Source organism: Leiobunum rupestre, chromosome 7 (genome assembly GCF_980474605.1).
Source record: "Leiobunum rupestre chromosome 7, qqLeiRupe1.1.hap1, whole genome shotgun sequence".
Taxonomy (NCBI): Eukaryota; Metazoa; Arthropoda; class Arachnida; order Opiliones; family Sclerosomatidae; genus Leiobunum; species Leiobunum rupestre.
Window position 1 is genome coordinate 5,173,915 of NC_143390.1, and position 24,667 is coordinate 5,198,581.

General features: G+C 33.7%; 2 protein-coding genes across 3 annotated transcripts in view; both read left to right on the plus strand.

Moving 5' to 3' along the window:
* The window catches only part of LOC149933954 (uncharacterized), a 32,168-nt gene extending 10,844 nt beyond the window's left edge, over positions 1-21,324 (plus strand). The window contains exons 2-4 of one of the 2 annotated variants that reach the window (XM_090154127.1): positions 8,912-9,109; positions 17,178-17,306; positions 21,114-21,324. In XM_090154127.1, coding sequence (XP_090010253.1) covers positions 8,912-9,109; positions 17,178-17,306; positions 21,114-21,179 — 393 coding nt within the window. In that variant the 3' untranslated portion in view covers positions 21,180-21,324. The remainder of the gene's footprint in view (positions 1-8,911; positions 9,110-17,177; positions 17,307-21,113) is intronic. The other variant, XM_090154128.1, reaches the window with a different exon arrangement.
* On the plus strand, positions 9,117-13,585 carry LOC149933955 (uncharacterized). Its single transcript, XM_090154129.1, has 5 exons — positions 9,117-11,771; positions 11,838-11,925; positions 11,993-12,236; positions 13,101-13,438; positions 13,498-13,585. Exons 4-5 carry the CDS (start codon positions 13,151-13,153, stop codon positions 13,546-13,548), a joined length of 339 nt encoding a protein of 112 aa, XP_090010255.1. The 5' UTR covers positions 9,117-11,771; positions 11,838-11,925; positions 11,993-12,236; positions 13,101-13,150; the 3' UTR covers positions 13,549-13,585.
* Positions 21,325-24,667: the final 3,343 nt, after the last annotated feature.

Sequence of the window (24,667 nt, forward strand, 5' to 3'; positions counted from 1 at the left end):
CTGTTGTAATTGCTGAGAATGAGTCTTGGTAGAATGAAACGCTTAGACAATATAGTTGCCGACTCTCCTGGTAGTTTACGATCTAACATAAAAAAAAACATTTTAGTAAATATTATTGAATATTTATTATAGGATTAATTATTTTACTTGATTTAGATTTTGAGCGGTTAATTTTTCCTAAAAAAACGCAGTCTTATTATTACAAAGTCCCCTAGGAGAGGTTATACAATCACCGTGTCTGTCTGTCCGGCCTGCGAAGGCGTTCGCATTTTCGGTGCAAAGCTTAATCATTGCGTACGCAGCTTCTCGAAATCTCTGCGTTTGCAGTTGCTAGGACTGCCGAAGGGTTGGCAAAACCACCGTGTGACAGTGAGCGTTAACGGATTAATTTGCGGTTGGGTTTGGTTGTTTTTTTTTTCGTTAGGCTAACTTTGTTAAAGCTTTGTTATAAATAAAATGTTTCAATGTATTTAGCATCACATTGTTTTATAACTTGGCCATTAGCTTGAAACTCTTTAAACCGCAACCTGATACATTTTAGATGCACAGAGAATTGGTGCCATTTTACTAGAGCACAGCTTGCGTAGGAATATCACTCTTAGCGGAAGAGTATATTAATGGTTTTTAAAGTCTACATTTTTTACGTATGAAATTTTAAAGGTCAAATCTTGTTTTTAGCGCAGTCAGCAGAAATAAGAGGGTGATCGACTTTGTAGTTTTTTGTTATTTATTTACGGGTTTTATTATCGTCTTAAACATAGTTGTAATAATGCAAAAGCGTTTATTTAACGTTTATTGATATACGAGCTGTCGTTTAGTCAAGTGGCTCTATGTACTTTGTTGTTCTTGTTAATACATTTGGTGTGGATATTTGGATATCTACGATTCCTAATGCAGTCATTGATTTCCTGGGTGTGCAAGTCATTATATGATATTGGAAATTGTACGGCATTGATCTTTTTCATGCGGTATGTGTCACAACGTCAACTGGAAGTCGACGTGTCGTCCACTACCAGATGTCGAATATAGCTATTCTACGGTATCATCATCAGGGGCGAGTGTTGAAATAAAACAAGTTGGCAAGCCAAAATATACCTCTCCTCGGAAGAATTGTCCCTAGTGGTATTAATTTTTCGAGACGACCCTCAAAGATATCACCGGAATTCAGAGTTATTTACGAAAAACGTATTCTCGGTACAATCCCTGCCCGGTTTAAAATTTTAATTTTAATTTAAATAATTGAGACGAAACAACCGAGTTTAATTTATTCAGAATATTATAAATTAAGTAGTTACAACAGCGAGTTAGATTTACTAAAACAATGCACAATTGAATTTAACCCTTTTTACAGTACATGTTTATCAGTTGAATATAATACGAAGCAAATTTTAATGAAAGAAATAGCTACAGATGGTATTTGTATTTTTCTCGCTTACGAAATACTTGCCGCATCTTTAACGCTCATTTTATTTCAACACTCGTAGACTTCCAATTGACGTTGTGACACATACCGCATGAAAAAGACCAATACCATCAAATTTCCAATATCATATAATGACTCGCGCACCCAGGAAATCATTGACTGCGTTAGAAATCGTAGATATCCAAATATCCACACCAAATATATTTACAAGAAGCAAAAACCTTACCATCAACAAAGCACAGAGAGCCACTTGACTAACCGACAGGTCTTAAAGCAAAAAACGTTAAATTATTGGCTTTGCATTAACACAACTATATATTAGTCGATAAGAAAACCCGTAAATAAATACCAAAAAAATAACAAAGTGGACCACCCACAGGGTCTACCATTTAACCCTCTTATCTCGGCTGACTGGGCTAAAGCAAGATTTGACCTTTAAAATTGCATACATAAAACATTTAGACTTTAAAAACCATTAATATACTCTTCCGCTAAGCTGAGTTTATAATTTTCAAAAAAGCGGAACATCTATCGGTGGTTCTGTGGTAGAACATTCACCTGTCATGCAGAAGGGCTCGGGTTCGAAACCTGGGCGGCGCTTTCATTTTTAATCAACAGAGAATACGCTACATTAGAATTACTTCGATGCAATAATTTAAATGGAACACGAAATTTCGTTCTATTTAATAACAAGATTAAATCAACATAATTTCATTCGTAAAAAACCAGATTAGGCCTTCATAAATTCATTCATAAAACAATTCAAGACTTTATTACCTATTATGCTTACGATGAGTGTCTTAATTTCAGTGAACCTTAGAAGGTAGCGGTGGTTCTGTGGTAGAGCGCTCGACTGCCAAGCCGAATGGGCTGGGTTCGAAACGTGGGTGGCGCATTTGTTTTTAATCAATAGATAAATCACTAAATTAGAATCAATGAGAGGTAGCATTACAATCAGCACTCGGTCCGTCCCAAACGTCAATAAGAAGGAGTTGGAATAAACACAGCCCCGACAACCAGCGCGATGGTAGGCGTTAACGGAAAAAAAACCAACGAAACTCAACGCAGTCACAAATTTATCCGTTAACGCTTACCGTCACACCGTGGTTTTGCCAACCTTTAAACTGCTAAAACGGTTATTCGACTGCGTACGCAGTGATTACCCTTTGCCCCGAAAATGCGAACGCGTTCGCAGGCCTGACAGACAGACCCACAGACAGACACGGTGGTTGTATAACCCCTCCTAGGGTACAAAGTCCCCTCGGAGAGGTAATGAGCGTTAAAGATGCGGCAAGTATGTATGTCGTAAGCGAGAAAAATACAAATACCCTCTCTAGATATTTCTTTCATTAAAATTTGCTTCGTATTATATTCAACTGATAAACTTGAATTTATAAATATTTAATTTAAAATAAGATTAATATAATTTATAAATATTTAATTAAATATAAGACTAATATAATTTATAAATATTTAATTAAATATAAGATTAATATAATTTATAAATATTTAATTAAATATAAGATTAATATTAATTATAAATATTTAATTAAATATAAGACTAATATAATTTATAAATATTTAATTAAATATAAGATTAATATAATTTATAAATATTTAATTAAATATAAGATTAATATAAATTATAAATATTTAATTAAATATAAGACTAATATCATTTATAAATATTTAATTAAATATAACATTAATATAATTTATAAATATTTAATTAAATATAAGATTAATATAATTTATAAATATTTAATTAAATATAAGATTAATATAATTTATAAATATTTAATTAAATATAAGATTAATATAATTTATAAATATTTAATTAAATATAAGATTAATATAATTTATAAATATTTAATTAAATATAAGATTAATATAATTTATAAATATTTAATTAAATATAAGATTAATATAATTTATAAATATTTAATTAAATATAAGATTAATATAATTTATAAATATTTAATTAAATATAAGATTAATATAATTTATAAGTATTTAATTAAATATAAGATTAATATAATTTATAAGTATTTCATTTAATATAAGATTAATATAATTTATAAATATTTAATTAAATATAAGATTAATATAATTTATAAATATTTAAAATGATGTAGATTAAATTATTATTTAATTAAATATAAGACTAATATCATTTATAAATATTTAATTAAATATAACATTAATATAATTTATAAATATTTAATTAAATATAAGATTAATATAATTTATAAATATTTAATTAAATATAAGATTAATATAATTTATAAATATTTAATTAAATATAAGATTAATATAATTTATAAATATTTAATTAAATATAAGATTAATATAATTTATAAATATTTAATTAAATATAAGATTAATATAATTTATAAATATTTAATTAAATATAAGATTAATATAATTTATAAATATTTAATTAAATATAAGATTAATATAATTTATAAATATTTAATTAAATATAAGATTAATATAATTTATAAGTATTTAATTAAATATAAGATTAATATAAATTATAAGTATTTAATTAAATATAAGATTAATATAATTTATAAGTATTTAATTAAATATAAGATTAATATAATTTATAAATATTTAAAATGATGTAGATTAAATTATTATTTAATTAAATATAAGACTAATATCATTTATAAATATTTAATTAAATATAAGATTAATATAATTTATAAATATTTAATTAAATATAAGATTAATATAATTTATAAATATTTAATTAAATATAAGATTAATATCATTTATAAATATTTAATTAAATATAACATTAATATAATTTATAAATATTTAATTAAATATAAGATTAATATAATTTATAAATATTTAATTAAATATAAGATTAATATAATTTATAAATATTTAATTAAATATAAGATTAATATAATTTATAAATATTTAATTAAATATAAGATTAATATAATTTATAAATATTTAATTAAATATAAGATTAATATAATTTATAAATATTTAATTAAATATAAGATTAATATAATTTATAAATATTTAATTAAATATAAGATTAATATAATTTATAAATATTTAATTAAATATAAGATTAATATAATTTATAAGTATTTAATTAAATATAAGATTAATATAATTTATAAGTATTTCATTTAATATAAGATTAATATAATTTATAAATATTTAATTAAATATAAGATTAATATAATTTATAAATATTTAAAATGATGTAGATTAAATTATTATTTAATTAAATATAAGACTAATATCATTTATAAATATTTAATTAAATATAACATTAATATAATTTATAAATATTTAATTAAATATAAGATTAATATAATTTATAAATATTTAATTAAATATAAGATTAATATAATTTATAAATATTTAATTAAATATAAGATTAATATAATTTATAAATATTTAATTAAATATAAGATTAATATAATTTATAAATATTTAATTAAATATAAGATTAATATAATTTATAAATATTTAATTAAATATAAGATTAATATAATTTATAAATATTTAATTAAATATAAGATTAATATAATTTATAAATATTTAATTAAATATAAGATTAATATAATTTATAAGTATTTAATTAAATATAAGATTAATATAATTTATAAGTATTTAATTAAATATAAGATTAATATAATTTATAAGTATTTAATTAAATATAAGATTAATATAATTTATAAATATTTAAAATGATGTAGATTAAATTATTATTTAATTAAATATAAGACTAATATCATTTATAAATATTTAATTAAATATAAGATTAATATAATTTATAAATATTTAATTAAATATAAGATTAATATAATTTATAAATATTTAATTAAATATAAGATTAATATAATTTATAAATATTTAATTAAATATAAGATTAATATAATTTATAAATATTTAATTAAATATAAGATTAATATAATTTATAAATATTTAATTAAATATAAGATTAATATAATTTATAAATATTTAATTAAATATAAGATTAATATAATTTATAAATATTTAATTAAATATAAGATTAATATAATTTATAAGTATTTAATTAAATATAAGATTAATATAATTTATAAGTATTTCATTTAATATAAGATTAATATAATTTATAAATATTTAATTAAATATAAGATTAATATAATTTATAAATATTTAAAATGATGTAGATTAAATTATAGTACCTAACGTTATAACTTCGTAAAGGATATTCGCCAAAGCGGTTTTCGAACAACACAAGCGTCGATGGCTTAGTGGTTAGAGTAAATGTCTTCCACGCAGTAGACCCGGGTTCGATTCCCGGCCGGCGCACATAAATCGGAAATTGATACTAAGACGAATACCGTGTACAATTGGTGGAAACCCTGTCATTGGACGTTGAGAGGATGCATAACACTCAGCACTCGGTCCGTCCCAAAAGTCAATAAAAAGAAGTTGAAGAGAAAACGCCGCATAGACACAAGAGACTCAACACACACAAACACAACAGACTCAGCAAACACCAACACAACAGACTTAACACCCACAACCGTCATAATACAATGTAGCTATTAGGATGGGCATTACGGATATTTTACCAGACTTAAATTTAAATTAACGAAGGCTTAGCATTTTTACGCAGTCTTATCATTTTGGATCCGATTGACTTATAAATTCCGTTTCATTTTTAATTTATATTACTGCTATACGTTTTCATTGTGTGCACGTTTCAGCTCTGTCAGGTGAACAGGGGGCGCAAGAGCCCCCCCCCCCATGTAAAAACAATTACGCAGTCTTATAATTTTGGATTCGACTGACTTGTAAATCATGTTCAATTTTTAATCTATATTACTGCTATACCTCTGCACTGTGTGCAAGTTTGAGCTCAGTCAGGTAAACAGGGGGCGCAACAGCCCCCCTTTTCCGATTTTGAGCGTTGATTTTCGCAGAGTACGAAAGTTCCCAAAAATCTCCCGGGTAAAGCGTTATTAATAGATTAGTTTCTATTGGATTTGAGATACTGAACCCAAACTTAAAATACAGATAAAGAAGCTTACGTTTGACGTTATGCTTAACCCTTTTGACAAACGCCAAGGCTTAGAGAAAAATTAATAATATTCGTAGTTCCCATTGGATTTGAAATATGGGGCTTAAGCTTTGAATATAGGTAAAGGTGGTTACGTTTGGACAGGGCCGTCTTTAGCTTTCAGGCGCCCCTCGGCTAATTATATTAGGCGCCCTTTTATTTATTTTTATAGTATTTTTTATATAGACGGCGCCCCTCCGAGGGAACGCCGCGCCCCTGCTGGGCGCGGCGCCCTAGGGCTTAGCCCTACCTAGCCCAATGGTGGAGAGGGGCCTGCGTTTGGCACTATGCTTAACCATATTAACACGCGCCAAGGATTCCTACACGAATTTTCTTCGTAGTTTGGACTGAATTGGATATACGGGGCTCTAACTTTTAATACAGTTAAGAAGCTGAAGTCTGACCCTATGTTTAACTCTTTTAACCCGCGCCAAGGGTTAGTGAGCGTATGCGAATTTTCTTCGTAGTTCCTATTGGATTTGAGATACGGAGCTCAAACTTAGAATACAGATAAAGAAGTTTACGTCTGGCGTTATGCTTAAACCTTTTGCCACGCGCCAAGGCTTAGAGAATAATTAATTAATTCATCCATTCATGTGGAACTAATATTACGGCCTTGGCCGACTTGTTTAGAAGAAAGTTGACGTAATAAAGATCGAAATTTATTGGATTATAATTTTATGAAACGAAGGAATTATGTCATTACTTGGTAAATATCATGTAAAACACGATCCAAGCCGGATCACGAGCTCCAGTCCCAGATGTTTTGTAGGTTATATTATTTAATAGGTGTGTCCATAAAATAAAACTTAAAAAAATAAAGTACAAAATGTTTAAGATTTTTAGTACTTTATTGACAAGCGCGTTTCGCACGTGAACTTTGAATTTTAAAATCTTTATCGACTCGAGCTCACGCTCTCTATCTTAAATAACTATAGCTAGTGACCTAGAAAAACATTTACATGGTACCTCCTGTATTTTATGAAAACACCTTTTTGGTTTCCGCTTAATATGCGCTTTAATAAAACCTGTTCAGCGATTTGCCTAGATGTAGTAATTTAGAGAGCCAGGACATATTTGTAAAAGATTTATATTTTAAAGCGTTCGCTGCTTAATTTTTCAATGCAGAAGGGCTCGTTCAATTTCGCATACGCCACCTGAAAGAAAAAAATGCGCGCGCTATCAACTTTAGCCTTACAAACAGTGGTGTAGTCGGGCCAGGGCGTCGCCCCGGTGCTTTTTTCAAAGGCAGGGCACCGCCCCGCCTTGGTTTTTCCCTGCCTCTTTTTTCAACTTTCCAGGGCGCGCCTTGCTTCTATTTCGTAAATCATTTTTCTCGAATAAAGGTAGTGTCAATTTACTATAAATTTTGCCCGCAGGAAAATACCATAACAATTTGAAATAGTTACCTAGGTACGGCCAGCTTCGACCACGCTAAATATCGAAGTTGGACGTACATTTATAGCGACAGGTACAGCCAACGTCGATTACGCGCGAAATCGAAGTTGGCCCAGGTAGCGCCCCCGTTCTTTTTTTAGGACTACACCACTGCTTACAAATAAAACTAACATCAACACCTGACTACTTTATTCGGTGATTGGAGCGCATGCGCGTGGGGTGGGGGGGGTAGCAAAAGAGAGTGGCATTTACAATTGTTAGTGAAAGGCCTATTCACGAGTGGAGCAATTTTCAAATTGACTTATTGAGTAACATTTAGGCCTCGAATGTTAAAGTTCAACGTTATAGTAGATAAAGTTATTATATCTTTTTAAGGTGAAATGGAAGAATTAAAAAATGAGGATTGTCTAAAAATCCGAAGCTGCCGTAGGAGCGCAACTGCTTTCGAGTGAATTAAGCCTTTGTAAGGGCGGCATGCATTAACATTTATCGGTTTCGCTTTTTACAGAAATCGCACTAGCAAGATTTATTTTCGGAAGACTTGAACTTTAAAATACTAACTTTTTTGTCGCAAAATAATTCTAAAAACAGCAACAACTAACTTAAAATGCCATAATTTACCGACATAAAATCAAAAAAAATTGCTTATTCCCAAAAAAAACATAGTTTTAGACATTCACTAAGTTCGGTAATAAACTACTCATTTCAATTGCAAGTACTCGTTAGAACAGCGCGAGAGTGTCAGGAAAAGCAGCCTAAAAGAGGTACCCCCTCACTGTCCGTTTGCGTCCTACTTCGTATTAGCTGAAATAGTCAGCCCTACTCGATTCGAAAGAATGTAAACCCCCATTTCAAACGGAACGTTATGTTGACCACGTGACGAATTATATTCCCTTGACAGCCCGAAACTTTCAAAATTCTACAGCTTTTCCCGTCCGGTTAAAGATACAGTGTCCATGATTAAACTAACTGCTAATGCATGATATTCATTTATTTATACTATTTAGGTTGTAGATGCCTGTATAATGGGAGTAATCGGAGACGCCATTACCTCTTCCGGTACTATCAATGGAAATTGGCTTGTATTGGGCTATAGTAGTTCCATATGCGTCTTTTTCGCCGCTACTATGTCTCTGGTATTTCATTTGCTGGCTATCATCGCCTCGTTCACAGGAGATGGAACTGCAACGTTGCAAAATAAACTGGTAATATATAATAGCAAAAGTAAATAGACGTAAGTCTCAAATATGAAGATGGTTCCCCCTATGCCAATTATTTCCAAGTAATCAGAGATACAAGCCCGCAGTTTCCTCCCCCCTAAGAGCTCCAACCAATCAGAAGACTCCTCAAAGTTTGAAATATGGGTTGGAATGTGATCAAGTGTCAGACGATGCTAGCGACTCCGGCGGGACTTTGCGTAAACTCTCTGGTTTGTCTTTTTGAGGCCCTAACCAAATAATTTTTCATAATACATAGTCCTGGCTGTTTATGCCTATTTTATTTTGATAACAGGAGTTTACTTTATAGAAAATACAAAGTGTATACACTTATGCAATAATAAAATTAAATTAAATTTAGAATTTTCATATACACTCTTTTTCGCGGTATTTTCCTGGGCGCGTCCATGTTTGGTTTTCCCCCTTTCAGCCCCATCCCCCATTACGAATACCCAAAGAGTGGATGCTAGACTCCCGCTGAGGGCAGAGGCAATGGCCGACGAGCGGGAGGCAAGTAAGAAGCGTAAAATAAAGGCGCGAAAAAGAGTGTATTCTTCCAAAATAAATGCTTAGCGGAATCATGGACTAATTAACAACAGGGACGGTCCGCCACGGGAAAAAAGTAAAAAGAACAAGCATCGACGCACTCTAGTAGTACTCGTGAGCATAACAGGAAATGCTTGTATAGGCTGGTGATTCAAAATAAGTGTCGTAAAAAATTAGAATGTCGAGCTGTTCCGATCATACTTATAGTAAAATATTTTGCTTATCGTCTGGAAGCAATCCCCAAATTTGTTACGGTAATTATTATTATCATAATATAATATTATTCATAAATATAAATGATTGTACCATGGCTTAATAGTTGTTTACCTTTGTTATGATGAATAATTTAGAAAATATCTTAGAATCGGAGGTGGAAACATTTAACAATACCAATTATACTAAAGTAATAGCAATAATAATCAGAGTTGCCAGAATAATATTTTAGATCTCGCACAAACCAACTTTAAAACAAGCCCAAATTCCCGCACAAGCCAAAATCGGATTAACCCCAAAAGAGCCCAAATTCCCGCCCAAGAAAAATTACCAATTTCTGCTTTAGAACTGGAATTGGCGCGTTATTTGAAAATAATTTTGGAAAATTATTGAAAACATCACACTTTGCAAAGCTGGGTCCAGCTTATATTTTCTAGGAACGTTGATTCCCGTTATGAAGGATGGGGTTGAAAGGGGGAAAACCGGTACCCCGTTACTTCGCCTCGAATTTTGGGAACCAGCCCAAAAAACCGCCTCCCGCCCAAAGGTTTTTTCCCCGCAACAGCCTCCGCAAAGCAGCCCAATTTGGGCGGAAAACCGCCCATCTGGCAACTCTGATAATAATACTTATTTAACGTGATAAAATGGATGGTTATGAGACACGTTTGGAGCTTCCTTTGTAAACAACAATCTGAAAATTCAAATCGCAACCGCTAAAGCCGTTAAAAATGTTTCCCGACAGATGGCGAAATTTCAAAAATCAGTTTCCAGTTTATGACGTTTGAATCACCAGGATAAAAAATATTTGCCTGGCAACACTGCTAAACGCGTTAATACTGTTGTTAATTAGTCCATGGCGGAATTATGGGTATTCACGGCTTCGTCTATTGGTTGGAAAAGCCATTTTTCGGCGATAGAAAAGTTTTGGAGTTTGCTATATTGTAGCGCGTTATATTTACAAACTTAAGTTAAAGGTGAAACCATGGATATGTATTAATACGTTAATTTAGATTTTCGGCGCATGACCGAAAATTCAAACCTCTTTCCGTTAGCGTTAGGAGTTGTAGATGGTACTTCATTGTTACTCATTTCAAGTCCTGATAAAAATTCTTTGTAAATGTTTCTTTAAAATTTCACTGTTTAACTAAAGTCTGATAAACTTACCTTAAGTTTCACCAGTGTAATAAAATTAGGAATAGATGAATTAAAGACATTTATAATAATTCGCGTTAATATAGTTAGAGCTTTGGAAATCATACACGCGGTTTAGCGAGCAGACGACATTTCCTGCCTAACTTCCGGCTCACTTTGGAGAAACGTCCGGTCCGTTTTTTAAAACCCTGCTAGATGGCGCTGACTGCTATTAAGACATTTGCTGGTTACTTTTTCTCAGAGTTTGGAATCCATAATACGCAGTATTAATACATATCCATGGTGAAACCGCGTAAAGACACGGCTCCATTGCATTAGCGTTTCATTTTTTCGTGTCGACGACTTTGTATCATTGTATATTTTCATACACTTCTCGTAACATGCACAATAATAATCAAAATAATAAGAAGTGTGACGGTTAAAATTGCCAGGGAAGACAGTCATGATGTTAAAAATCAACGAATAACGGTTTAATATCCTAAACGGGATTTGTCAAAACAGTCGGTTTTGTTGACCGAGGCTTAGCTCCAACGTGGCTTTATGTAAATTGAAAAGACTAATTGAAACGCCAAGTGCACAACAATGTAACTATCGAAACTATCGCTAACGAAAACTCCGGCAGCGCCCCCTATCCACACTGCGCGTAACTATATAGTGTTGATCAGCATTCAGCAAATAGTGGTGTGCCACTGATGAGATGGGATTATATACGTTTTAACAGCGAATTAGTGTTTTCTTGGTAAGTAGGATTGAATGTCAAGTTTAAAGACATAATGTTTGGTTCTAATTATATACTGTCATTAAGATTTGAAGTCGTTTTGGATTTACTTAAAACATTGTTAGAGTGGGCCTTGGAGCAATATTGTTCAAATAAAAGATGACATCTCAAAAAGGTATGCTAACATTTAATTGGTATTCTATTATATTATCCTATTTTAACCTCTATTTATTCCATAAAAGTGAATCTCACCATGGTTGAAATTTGGAAATACATTGGGGAAGAAGGAGAACGGATGTTTAGAGAAAGCCCAAAAGGATCTTTAAAGTTTTTTTTATCTCACGAAGAAGATGGCCTAATTTCAATCGAAGGATTTGTAATTCAGTCAAGCGCACCAAGTGGGGAACCACATTCCTTAAAGCTAGTATTGAAATTGGAAGATAAAAAACATGTAATTCAAAGTGTCAACTGCTCCTGTAAAAGCGGGTAAATGTTTTTATTTATAATCATTGTCTGTGGTGGGATGAAGAATAAACATCATATCCCAAAAATGTAATAATAATAATAATTAGCAAAGCAACCCTTAGTTAAAGTATTGATTGAGGCATAGCAGTTAGCTATTTTTAGTACCATGTTGCTCAAGCTTCACTCTCCTCTTTATACTTGAGATTTTTTGATATACAAAAGCTCGGTTTCCAGCGGCGCTGGAAATACGAAAATGGGAACTTCTGCTGATGCATACAAAATCTCCATAGACAAAGTTTGGTCAACCGCCCAAGATTGGCTTTTTGAGTTTTTAAGCGCCTTTGGAAACCCAGAGCTTGTGTACGCGATATCTGCCTCCTTAAGCGCAGTTACCCTAACATATTTAAAATAATTTTTTAGAAACTCTGGATTTTGTAAACACAGTGTAGCAGGTCTATTTTACATAAATCGGTATGAAGAGTTAGACCAGCTCCCTAATGAGATCTCTTGTACATCAAAACCTCAAAAATGGGGAAAAATGAAGGCTAACGTGCAAGCTCACTATCATTCACAAAAAATTAAAGATTTAGATTGCGTTAGAAAAGTTGTGAAACCTGTTTTTTGCATTAGCAGCTTAGAAAATTGTGAAGAACGAATTTTATCTAGTCTCCCTTACGAGCCAATGTGTGCAAGGCATTTACCCCCTAGTCTAAAAGAATTTGTTAATTGGAATGCAAAACCAAAAAAAAAACTTAGTAGGTACAGGAACTGTATCTAATATTCCAACTATAGAAGAAAATGGGGAAATTATTGACAATCCTACTAAACGGCGCCAAATTGACCCGTCTGATTTGGACATAAATAATTTTATTGGTAACCTTTCAGGGGATACCATTAATGTTCCAGCACACTACGAGAACAATTTTACTCATAACATGTCAACTGAAGAAGCCGAGTTCTTTAGGGAATTTGTTCAAGTAGATTTAGAAGAAGCCAAAATGCACGCTCAGTTAGACCAAAAATCAGACGAGTGGAAACAGGGAAGAAAAGTGCGATTAACTGGAACTACTTTTAAGAAGATTTTGTCATCCAAAAATAAAGCAAATACTGCTTCAAAACTTCTAGAAAATCGTTTGTCTGGTAGAGAACTAAATGTGCCTTCGGTAGTCTACGGGAACAAAATGGAGAAAGTTGCTCGGGCCAAATTTTCGTGGCTTAAAAAAGTACAAGTATTGGAATATGGCCTCTTAATTAACTTAAAAAATTCATTTCTAGCTTTTAGTCCAGATGGATTATATATGGAAAATGGAGAGATAAAATTACTCGAGATTAAGCGTCCTTATGTAGCAAAGAAAATATCAATTGAAGATGCTGTCGCTCAAAACAAATTAAACTTCTTGAAAATTGGAAAAGACGGAATTTATTTACCAACTAACGATTGCAGAGGCTACTATGCACAAATTCAGCTTGGCCTTTATGTGTTAAACATAAAAACATGCTCATTTTTCTTGTATTCTCCAAAGGGCTATCTTTTAATTGATATTCAAAGAGACGAAGATTATTTGAAACAAAACATAGTCAAATTGTTCAATTTTTATTTCAAATTATATTTACCATTACTAGTCAAGAGTAAGTGATTTTTAAAACAAAAAGTTCCTATTTTGCACTGTGCCAATTAGTATTATATAAAAAAAAAAAAGGAATTTGATCAATTAATGTTGTAAATGAATTTTTACTTGAAGTCTTATTTATTAAAAGATTTTTAAACTTATTTCATAAAAATTAATAAAATAATCACCATCGTCATTAAATAAGATTTAAACTAGTCATCAAATTTATCATCTGCTAGAATTGGTTTTAGTAAATTTACTAATCCACATATGACCTTCAGAATTTCATCACAGTAGGGAACTAAATCAAGGTCAAATTTATCATTTAAAATTTTAAATAATTTAATTCTTTGAATGGCTCTCTCCACGTGAACACGAGCGGATGCAATTTTTTGATTTTTACACTTTCTTCCTTACTAAACTGTTTTTTTTCCTCAAAAATGGAGGGATGTGTAGAGCTATTCCATTGGCCGCACATTCATCTTCAATAAGGAAGCCTAAATTTAAGTTGAAATGAGTTTTAAAATATTTTTTTTTAACATATTACACTTTTATGCATACCTTTGTCAACCATAATTCCATCAATAAATTGTTCACAAAGATTTACGACCCCACTCTCAATGGTGACTTCCTTGTCGCTTACCTTTCCACCCCAGGGGTCGCTAAAGAGCGTGATCATGCCAGAAGGTGAAATTCCAATGATAATTTTTATTGTGTGAGTTCCTTTATAATGGCTGTAGGTTGCCACTCTGTCGTGAAATGTGTTGGGCTTCATCATAGGTCTCTGAACAGTCCAACACAATGCGAGTATTATTAAACTCTTTAAAACATTTAGGAAAGTTACTTCTAATATTTTCTATATCCAGCCAAAAGATAAATTACTTTAAAACTTCAGCAAGGGCACAAAGGGTTCTTTTGAAATATGTTGAAACTGTTCGATTCGAAATGACAAATAATGAAGCCAAAGCGTCAAATGTCAAATTTGACTTAAGCTTCATTAGGGTTAACAACACCCTATCTTTTACAGGCATTAGAAAATTAGAGAGCTTGCTCTGGTTTTCAAGCCCTAAAACCTCACTTGAAAGGCTTTCAAATAGTTCTTTCCCAATGCCAGTAAGAGACAGAAAACCAGCATTTTTCATTCCATTGCTTGAAATTCCAACTCTTGACCCAGCAAAATACTTTCCATGGTCCAAATAAACTTGAACACCAATAGACGCATTCGTTACTCTAGATGGTTTGTGAGATTTGTCCTTTCCTTGAGCTTCAGTTGTTACTTCAGATAGCACAGCTAAGTTCGATAATGACAAAACATTATCATCCGGAGCTGGTTCACTTGCGCTTTCAACAACCTTTGGAGCAATGTAATCTATTATTGGCGATGTTGAACATAGAACTGCTTGATTTAAAATTAAATTTATGTTATTATTCTATTTATTATTTCACAAAAGTTTACCATAAAATAAGAATACCTTTAGAACGCTTTACGTAACGTTGAGCTCTTTCTTTTATTCTAACTTCGGTTGATTCTTTAATTGGCTTACATGGCAATTTTTGGGAGGAAATGGCGTTACATTTCAAACGTCTTCTTACAGATCTACCATCTATTGATGAGTTTTCCGATTAATTTATTTTAAAATAATTAATATTATTTGCATCTCACCATTTCTTTCCAAGAAGTCATCATCTGTAAAATGGGCGCTACAAATCTGGGCCCACTTACTAGGCCCTTTCCCCGACTTTATCTTTGTTAACCATACATTTAAAAGTTTCTTACAACTTGGGAATTTATGAAATGATAATCCTGGCTTTGGTTCTTCACTATTTTCTTCAGTTTTACGTTTTTTAAGCGCAGTATTATTGCAAAAAGGGACCGCACAACTTCTCCCACCTCTAGCGTTAATGTGAACCGCCATATTTCTTGGATTGGTTTTAATTTTGATTACCACTATACGCCGGAAAACCAAGCTGCAGGGGTAGCGACGGCAGTGCCACCTATACCCGTTTCGCTAGCGAATTGAAACGCCAAGTGCACAACAATGTAACTATCGAAACTATCGAGTAAAATTGTACCGAAAGGACAATTACATGAATTTCAACATAAATAATATAATACCTCTAAGTAGGCATTCACCAAAGATAAATCCGTAAAACGACTAGCAACTCTATATCCCGGAAGTGTAACCCTATTTGTGATTTGAATTTTTCTAATGGTCATCAAAAGGACCCATTAAGCCTAAATATGGCGGTACTCAAAATCGGGCGCCAAGTTCCCGGAATAGAACTTTAACAGAAGTTTTGTTCGATTAGTTCATGGCGCCGCTACCGAGGGGCGCTATTTAAAACATATTTCGCGTCACTGTGAAGAAAGGATTTAGTAAAAAAAATCCCTAATGTCAAACTTAGAGATTTTCTGTTACTTATGATTGCAACAAGAGTAAAATATAAGAGTAAGCTTTACGTGGATAACGCGAGAAGAAGTCACAACCGTATACCCAACACCGTATACCAAAAAGCATTTTGAAAACTCAGCGGGCGCTTGCGAAGGTGCATGTTACAAATGAAAAACATATCCAGCATATAGGGAGATGTGCCCTTCCCTCTTAAGATATATATGATACACTAGAAACTAGGGCTAGAAACTGAAGCGACGCCACTGACAAACAAACAGATGAAACCGGATAAAGTACTACGTTACCTACTTATCGGATATATCATATAATTATATTATTTATACGGTAATATGGAGTATAGGGAGCTGTTGGCTCGCCTGGCATGAAGGACTTTCCTACGCATAGAACGGGGTGAAACTTAATTAAAAGTCGTTAGATGACTTAGGCCTTTATTCAAAATTTGTTCTAAATTTGCCCCCGAAATGGTTACACTTTGGAAATTCGCTATGGCTGCTGTCTAACGCACGATGACGTCACTGCTAAAATTTCCTTGATCCGAGTGGGAATTAAAGTGAGCGTGAACTAAATCGTATGCTAACACACGCTAAGCCCTAGGTATTAACGTTACTAGCGCCAATCACGTCTACCCGCTGTTAAACTTTGTGGGGACACCGGTAATTGGCTTCACAAGTCATTAGTTGACTTAGGCCTGTGTGGTTAATTGGGTATTATAGCTTAACTGATTATTAACTATGTAAATTAACAAGATGAGCTTGACTGAACAAAACAAAATAGTCTGTTACGTTATTTATCAGTGACGTATCAGATTTTTCTAAATGTTTTGTAAATTTTTTTAGCGTTTAGAGGCAGATTGATAACTCGCGCTCTTTCTAAATTTTGTTCCTTTTTTGCGTTGACGAAAGTTCAGTAATGTGTATATGTACGATTTTATTTGACAGTTTGTGTTGCACCAAATTTTTCTCGCCGCCACTCTTCTCTCCTGCAGTATCACACTTCTAAACCTCGTTGCGGGAACGTTTTCTTTCACTGGCTTTAAAGACGTTTCAACGATTCTTAAAGCTGGAGGTGTAAGTAAAAATGATTATTTTACAGTTCGTTTCCAGAGTGCATTTTAGCTAGTTAACGTACTGCTATACACCGATACATATTTATCACCAGAGAAGATACTTTCACGGGAATAACGCCATTAGAGGCCAATTTTAAAATATTCGATTCATTACCAAATGGCGCCACCAGTATGAAATGTAGAAATTTTAAATTATCCAAACATTATTTCTCGTGTTTCTTATTATGTCGATTTTTCCCTTAGTTAAACTTTTGTTTATAGCTTAAAATAATGTTACTTTTGTTTAGTTTTTATAGTTAATTGAACAAAACATTAAAATCGAATTTCTAAAGGCTTAACTCTGAATGTTTGTTTCCCTACATGCAATTTGCGAATGATTCTATTCGCTCCCATCAGTCAAGCTCGTCGAGATACGGAACTTTTGAAAGAAATTCTGGTTGATTCATTACTTACCATGCAGGGGGGTAAATTATCTTATAGATAAAAAGAACGACTGCGCATGCGCTATCTGCCATAGCCTTTCCCTCTGTAAAAAGCAGAACCATATTTGCCGAATTTATTTTGTATAAATGCGCCTCTCGCGGTTTTTACGCAAAATCCATGCATTCTTTAGTCGCGAAAATGACCGAGGAAAGTGAAGTCTCCGTGCTTACCGACAAATCGGATCCTAAACTTCTACAAAATAAATGTAATAAAAAAAGATAAATATTCTGTCGGGGTATAATGATAGGGAAATTGTTAAGGGAGACGGGATATAGGAGTGTGTGTGGTGTTGAATTTTCTTAATCCAATGTGAGGCTAGCGGCAGAGATTTACCGCGTCCAAGGCCTAATGTTTCAACTTCCATTATTAAAAATATTCAATTCACAAATAATTTTATTCCAAAACATTGTTAAATCGAAAATATCAAAGTCCAACTCTCGGAAACTAACCCAGTTCTTTTCTCCATAATAAATAAATTAAGCTAGGCCTAAATTCCTGGGTTCGTTGATTGCGAGCTAACTCAGCGAAGAAAATCGAAAAATTCGCGAATGAGAGCGAAATTGCGCCACGTGGCTACACCAAGGAGAATAAGGCTTTCGCGCTATATAAAATCATCCTTGGAAAACCTACTTACGGCTTGTTGAAGAAAACATATTTCCCCCCCCCCCTGCATGACCACTTGCGTTGCCCTTTAACTTTCGTATTTTCTAAAACCGGGGCTTATACAGGGTGTGTGAAAATGACGGTGGCGTTGGAACGGCGGCGCTAGGCTCTAGTATCAGATTAAAAAAAACTGCCGTAGATGGCGCATCAACAATGAAGTGGTGTATTATTTGAGCGGCTTTGTGCCATATGTACCGATAATACGTTTCGGAATAAGATTGATCGTGGTCATTGTGAATATTTATAAATCCAAAAGAGACATTATAATCCCTATCTTTAAATATTGTCTTATACAGGGTGTCCACTAAAAAACGATTCATGGCGAATATCTCAGAAACCGTTTTCTCTATGAATATAAAATTTTTATGTTACGTAGCTCGAGCAGGGGGCCAAAGAAGAATGATAACCTCAATGATCTTGAACCATTTCTTCAAGGTCATCCAAAAACTATCTCGAGAACCGTAAGTGTTAGAAAGTTGGTTCCAATTAGAAAAGTATTCCCCGTCATTTTGTCATTTGTTCTATCAACCTAATGGTTCTCGAAATAATTTTAGTATGACCTTGAAGACATGGTTCAAGGTCATACAATTTTCCGAATATTAAAATATCCTACCATGATGCAATTGTCTAACAAATTTCGATAATGTAGCTCTATTTGTTTTGGAGTCTAGCGTTGTCTTGCAATTTTCCCTTTTACGACCTTTGTGATTTTGGTAAAAAATTTCTCGACTTTCTATTGGTCGAAAAAGAGCATGTGCACGCTATGTAGACATAAAACGTGACGGAGAACACTTTTCTAATTATAAACAAATTTCTAACACTTACGGTTCTCGAGATAGTTTTTGGATGACCTTGAATCATGTCTTCAAGGTCATCCAATCTTCTTTAGCCCCCTGCACGAGCTACATAACATAAAAAATTTAAATTCTTAGAGAAAACTGTTTCTGGGATATTCGCCATGAATCGTTTTTTAGTGGACACCCTGTATAAGACAATATTTAAAGATAGGGATTATAATGTCTCTTTTGGATTTATAAATATTCACAATGACCACGATCAATCTAAATCCGAAACGTATTATCGGTACATATGGCACAAAGCCGCTCAAATAATACACCACTTCATTGTTGATGCGCCATCTACGGCAGTTTTTTTAATCTGATACTAGAGCCTCGCACCGCCGTTCCAACGCCACCGTCATTTTTTCTGGCGCCGAACCGCCGCCTGGGAGTCATTTACTTTTTGGCGCACCGCCGACGCCGACGCCGATAAATGTTGATCCCGCCGCCGAATTTTTTTTTTTTTTGAGATTCCGAAGTTTCCATCGTTTGCATATTAGCACAAAAAAGCGACGAAAACGCATTTTGTATTCTTTTTGGTGACAAAAATCGAATTAGGGGACATTGTTAATAACCAAATGAAAAGCCTTCAGGGTTCGAAATAAGAAACTCGTACCCAAAAAAACCCGCGGGTTTTATTGGGTACGACCCACTTAAAAAAACCACTATAAAACCTACTTTTTTTTAATTTTGTTGTTTTTTGTATAAGAAAGAATCAGTTCACACTTATTTTAGTTTTAATACATGTTTATTCGTATTTAGTTAAAAGATGTATATACTTTTTTACTAGAAATGTCTTAAATTTTATTAATATCGTGAGTCGAAATACATCGATTTTTGTAATGTTAACTTGTTGGCCTAAATTTCAATAAAACCCAAAAGAAAAACCAAAAAAAAAACAATAAAACCCGCAGGGTCTGGGTTTTTTGTTTGTTTTTTTCTTAAACCCGGGTTTTTTAAAACCCTGAAAGCCTTCAATTATTCAGCTGGTGAAGAATATTTTGCAAATTAAATCCCAAGGTTCATATGGAGTATAAAAAAATTGTTTACAGTATCAAAACCTTTGAGCTACAAACATTTATTTCCACAAGAAGTAACATAATAACATAAGTGTGCCACTTGTCAATTCTCCAGATACTAGTTTTTAATAATAGTCTGTATCGGCACTGACTATTTAAATAATTACCTCGGTAAGAGCAACCAATGTTACTATTCTTCAGACGCATAGCCCGGGAGCAGGACTATTATAAATATCATCTTAGTTTCTGAAGGTAGTTATTTTCAAATTTAAAACCTAAACGCGTTTACACCCGTATTTATCAGCTTGGCAGCTAGGAGCAACAAACACAGCACCCCACACAAGGAGAACGCAACCCGTCAAAAGTCGTGCATTTTCTTGTGTGCAGTTTTCATTGCTTAGACGCCTGCTGCCGTCGGAAGGGGAAAATTCGGAAATTATCTTCCCCCTTTCCGTATAACGTTCAGAGTAAAGGTTTGTCCAAGGAAATTGGTACACAACACTGCATTCTCCTTCGGTTTGTAGCTCCTAGCTGGCAGTAATGTTGCCATCGAAAAGTGTGTGCCGAGTTACTTCATCCGAAACTACCTATTACGTAAATTACTCCGCGACAGATAATCGTTCAGTGTCATACTTATGTTTCTTACGTTACTTATGTTTTCACCTGTATATAGGATTTCGGAATTGTGTACGCTATGCAATATTATTATTATTATTATTATCATATGGTTCTAAAATTTAAATACGAACGCCTAATTTTTGTTTCTTTATCTTTGTATTTTAATCTGCATTTAAAATATTTCAGTCGCTCGGAATCATTGGAAGTCTAACTCACGGACTGACAGCTTTCTTCTCACATTCTCACATGTAAACTTGCTCGTCAATATCACTCGGTCGCGAAGGGCACGTTCCAAAATTGTAGTCCTTTAAAGTACCATCACAAATGGTTTTTATAAAATAATATTTTGAATGTTATTCATAATTTTAATGTATTAAATCACTCTTTTCACCTTTAATGTATTTTTTTTTAAATCTCCGTTAAATCATGGACACTGTATCTCTAACCGGACGGGAAAAGCTGTCGCTTCCACCGTACAAAATCACCTGCCGCCGCCACCGTCTCTCTGTAAAGGGGGGGAGGTTCAAGAATTTTGAAAGTTTCGGGCTGTCAAGGCCATATAATTCGTCACGTGGTCGACAAAACGTTCCGTTTGAAATGGGGGTTTACATTCTTTCGAATGACCTTGACGGCCCTGCTAATCGAGTACGGCCAAAAGTAAATAGGGGGAGAAAGTCTGGCACTTGGGTCCAACAGCACGACGTCTTATTTGAGGGGTAAAATTTTTGGACCTCGGAAATGACTTCCCCCTCGCCTCTTTACAGGGACACAAAGGTATCGGTTGTACTCCGGCAAGATGAAAAATAGTTCTCTATAAAATACGTGAATATTAAACTTTTGCTTTCGATAATTTGGTTAGTTTAGTTCCTAAATAGAGTAGATATATGATAGAAACTAAAATGGGACATTTTAAAAATAATAACACGACTTTTGAAAAGTAATAAACCGTAACTAGAATAACGCTCACTTAAATCGTGGAGAGCGTGGCACCATCTAAGAGCAGAGATCGGGACTAATTGGTAAATCTACGATGTTAAGGCCTAACAATTTGCAAGTTTAACTGAAATAATAGCTATAGCTACGAGCTTTTTTGTTTCTTTTACAATTGATATAGTAATTATTAATAAAAATCAACCGTTATCGAAGAAAATAATGGTCAGCATTTGACTGAGAGACTATTTGAAATCGCGAGGCGGTGACATGGTTGCCAGGGAATAAAATTCAAAATTTTCATCTTGAGCGCGGACCGGAATACCACAAATGCACTACTTCGCGCGTAATGTGCTATCCTTATTGGTTAGAAATATCACGTGATCACTAGCTCTTCAAAAAGGGTGTCAAGCATGGTAAAAGGTAAAATCTGAAGGCAGTGGTAGACTTTCTCCTCCTATTTACTCTTGGTACGGCCGACTATTTCAGCTAATACGAAGTAGGACGCAAACGGACAGTGAGGAGGTACCTCTTTTAGGCTGCTTTTCCCGTCCGGTTAGAGATACAGTGTCCATGGTTAAATACGATTGTGGCATTTTGATTGAGCCACGCTTAGAGAAACCCACCGGCGTTCCAATTTCACTAGCGAGTCGCCAGCTCCGAAAATAGGCTGGAGAAATCACGGAATATAATTGAACGGATTTGCTATCACGTCGAGGCACGGCAAATGTGGATCTCCTCAATTTTCATCCAGATTGTTCAAACGCCGGTGTGACCCTGACATTCCTAATATTTTTTTTTTATCTAAGAACGTTATTTCTTAAAAACTATTTAGAAAATTAGCTTTGTTCCAAAATCGTGTAAAGTTAATTCGGGATTAAACATTATTTATGTTTTAAAATATAGTAATGCTTTTAAGAATGATTTTTAAAGATTAATTCAGCAACTTATACCATGGACACTGTATCTCTAACCGGACCAGGCGACAGCTAGAAAAAAATGCCCAATAAGGAAATTATTCTTGGAAATCTGGATTTTTTTTAATCGCTTTATTAGTAGCGCCCATTTAATAGATAAATTTTTCCCCCTCGGGGGAGATCTACGTTGGCCACCATCTTAGAAAAATGGCGTCCAAAATCGTTTTTTTGCCGATAACATCTGTTCCATTAACATTTTTTATTTACTTCCAAAGGGTAGTTTATTCCTTGTGGTAATCCTAATGACCTTTTCGATAAAAGTGACCCTTTCGTAGATAAAGGCCACACCACTATGTTGAAAATGCGTTTTTTTTTCGCCATAAAACGATGTTTCACTTAAAATTAAGTATGCACGACATCTCACGCGTTCATAAGTTTTATTTAGGCCAGTTTCAGCACAAACTATGGCCCGCGGGCCACATTTGGGCCCAGTAAAGGTTGATACGGTCCCCTGACAAGATTGGAGTCCTATCTTGTCAGGGGACCGTATCAATCATTGGACCATGGAAATGTCAGATACGGCGAAGCTCCAAACGGGTTCAAATAATAAAATTACAAATGCATAAAACCAAAAAAAGTTGATTAACTATTTCATTATAAAGGGAGACGCATGGCTTATTTCAAATATGGTTTATCATTCGTGATCACCCAATTTAGCCTTGTTTTACACTGCAGCGGTGAGTAACAACACAACGGCAGGGGCGCCAGGCCTTCTCGGTATCGTCACCCTACAATCGAGAGTGAGGATCAGAGAAAATAAATTCCGAGTAGCTACACTTTCCCTCCCAAGGCCGACCTGCACCGAGAAACCCCGTCCGTTGCTACGTTTTGATCAAGGTTCGTAAATCGTGCATGCTCTATGCGTTTTTGTTTCCGTTAGAGCTTTCGGCGCCGAAACGCCTTTGTTAATTATGAACACAAATGCCCCGATATAAAAGTGTATTATCTTGACTGATATAAATAGGCCTACATGTAAAAAAGAGCGGATGTCGCCGTGTTGTCGTCTAAATAAATTCAATTTAAAGTAAAACAAAAAGCAAATAGTTTCGCACAACTATCCATTGTATGTGTAAATCGTTTGAAAAACCCCCTACTGGCCCAAGCTCTCGTAAAAGATCAAATTTACAAGAATTCGATTTTAAGGTTAATTGTGTACTATGTGGTGAAGACGCGTCGGACATTGAATTGGGAATAGTACCGCTAGAATGACATAAGCAGGTTCGGGAGTCGTGGATTCGCGAAACAAATTCTGTAATTTCGAGTCAGCGCACTCAGCCGTCAACTCTATCATAATACGGGTGGCGTCATCTATCACTTTCAAAGTACATTAGTACTATTAATTCAATTGTATAGGATATAGTTCCCACCGCTAACAGAGGATGGCGCCACCAACAAACGGCAGAGTTCTCAATTTAAAAACTTTGTTTCGCGGAAGGCAGATTGAAATTGTCATTCTAGCGGTACTATTCCCAATTCAATGGCGTCGGACGATTTTATGAAAAAAGAATTAAAGAAAGCGTTTCAAAACGCGATACAGTGCACTGCATTGAAACGCTTAAATTTAAAGATAATCTCCTGGCAACGGCTAGTAAAAGAAATGACTCCTGCGCTTCGGCTGTTACTTTCCGAATTACTGCAGTAGCTGATTTGGTTACAGCCGAAGGTCGATACCATGGCTCATGTATGAAACGGTTTATGGCGAGTTCAGGCTCGTTAACTGGAAGCGTGGGTCGTCCAGAAGATAAAGACGTCAAAGCGGCATTTGAGCACATTTGCTCTTATGTTGAATCAAATCGAGACGAGTGTCAGTTTTCGCTAAAAGATACTCTTAAA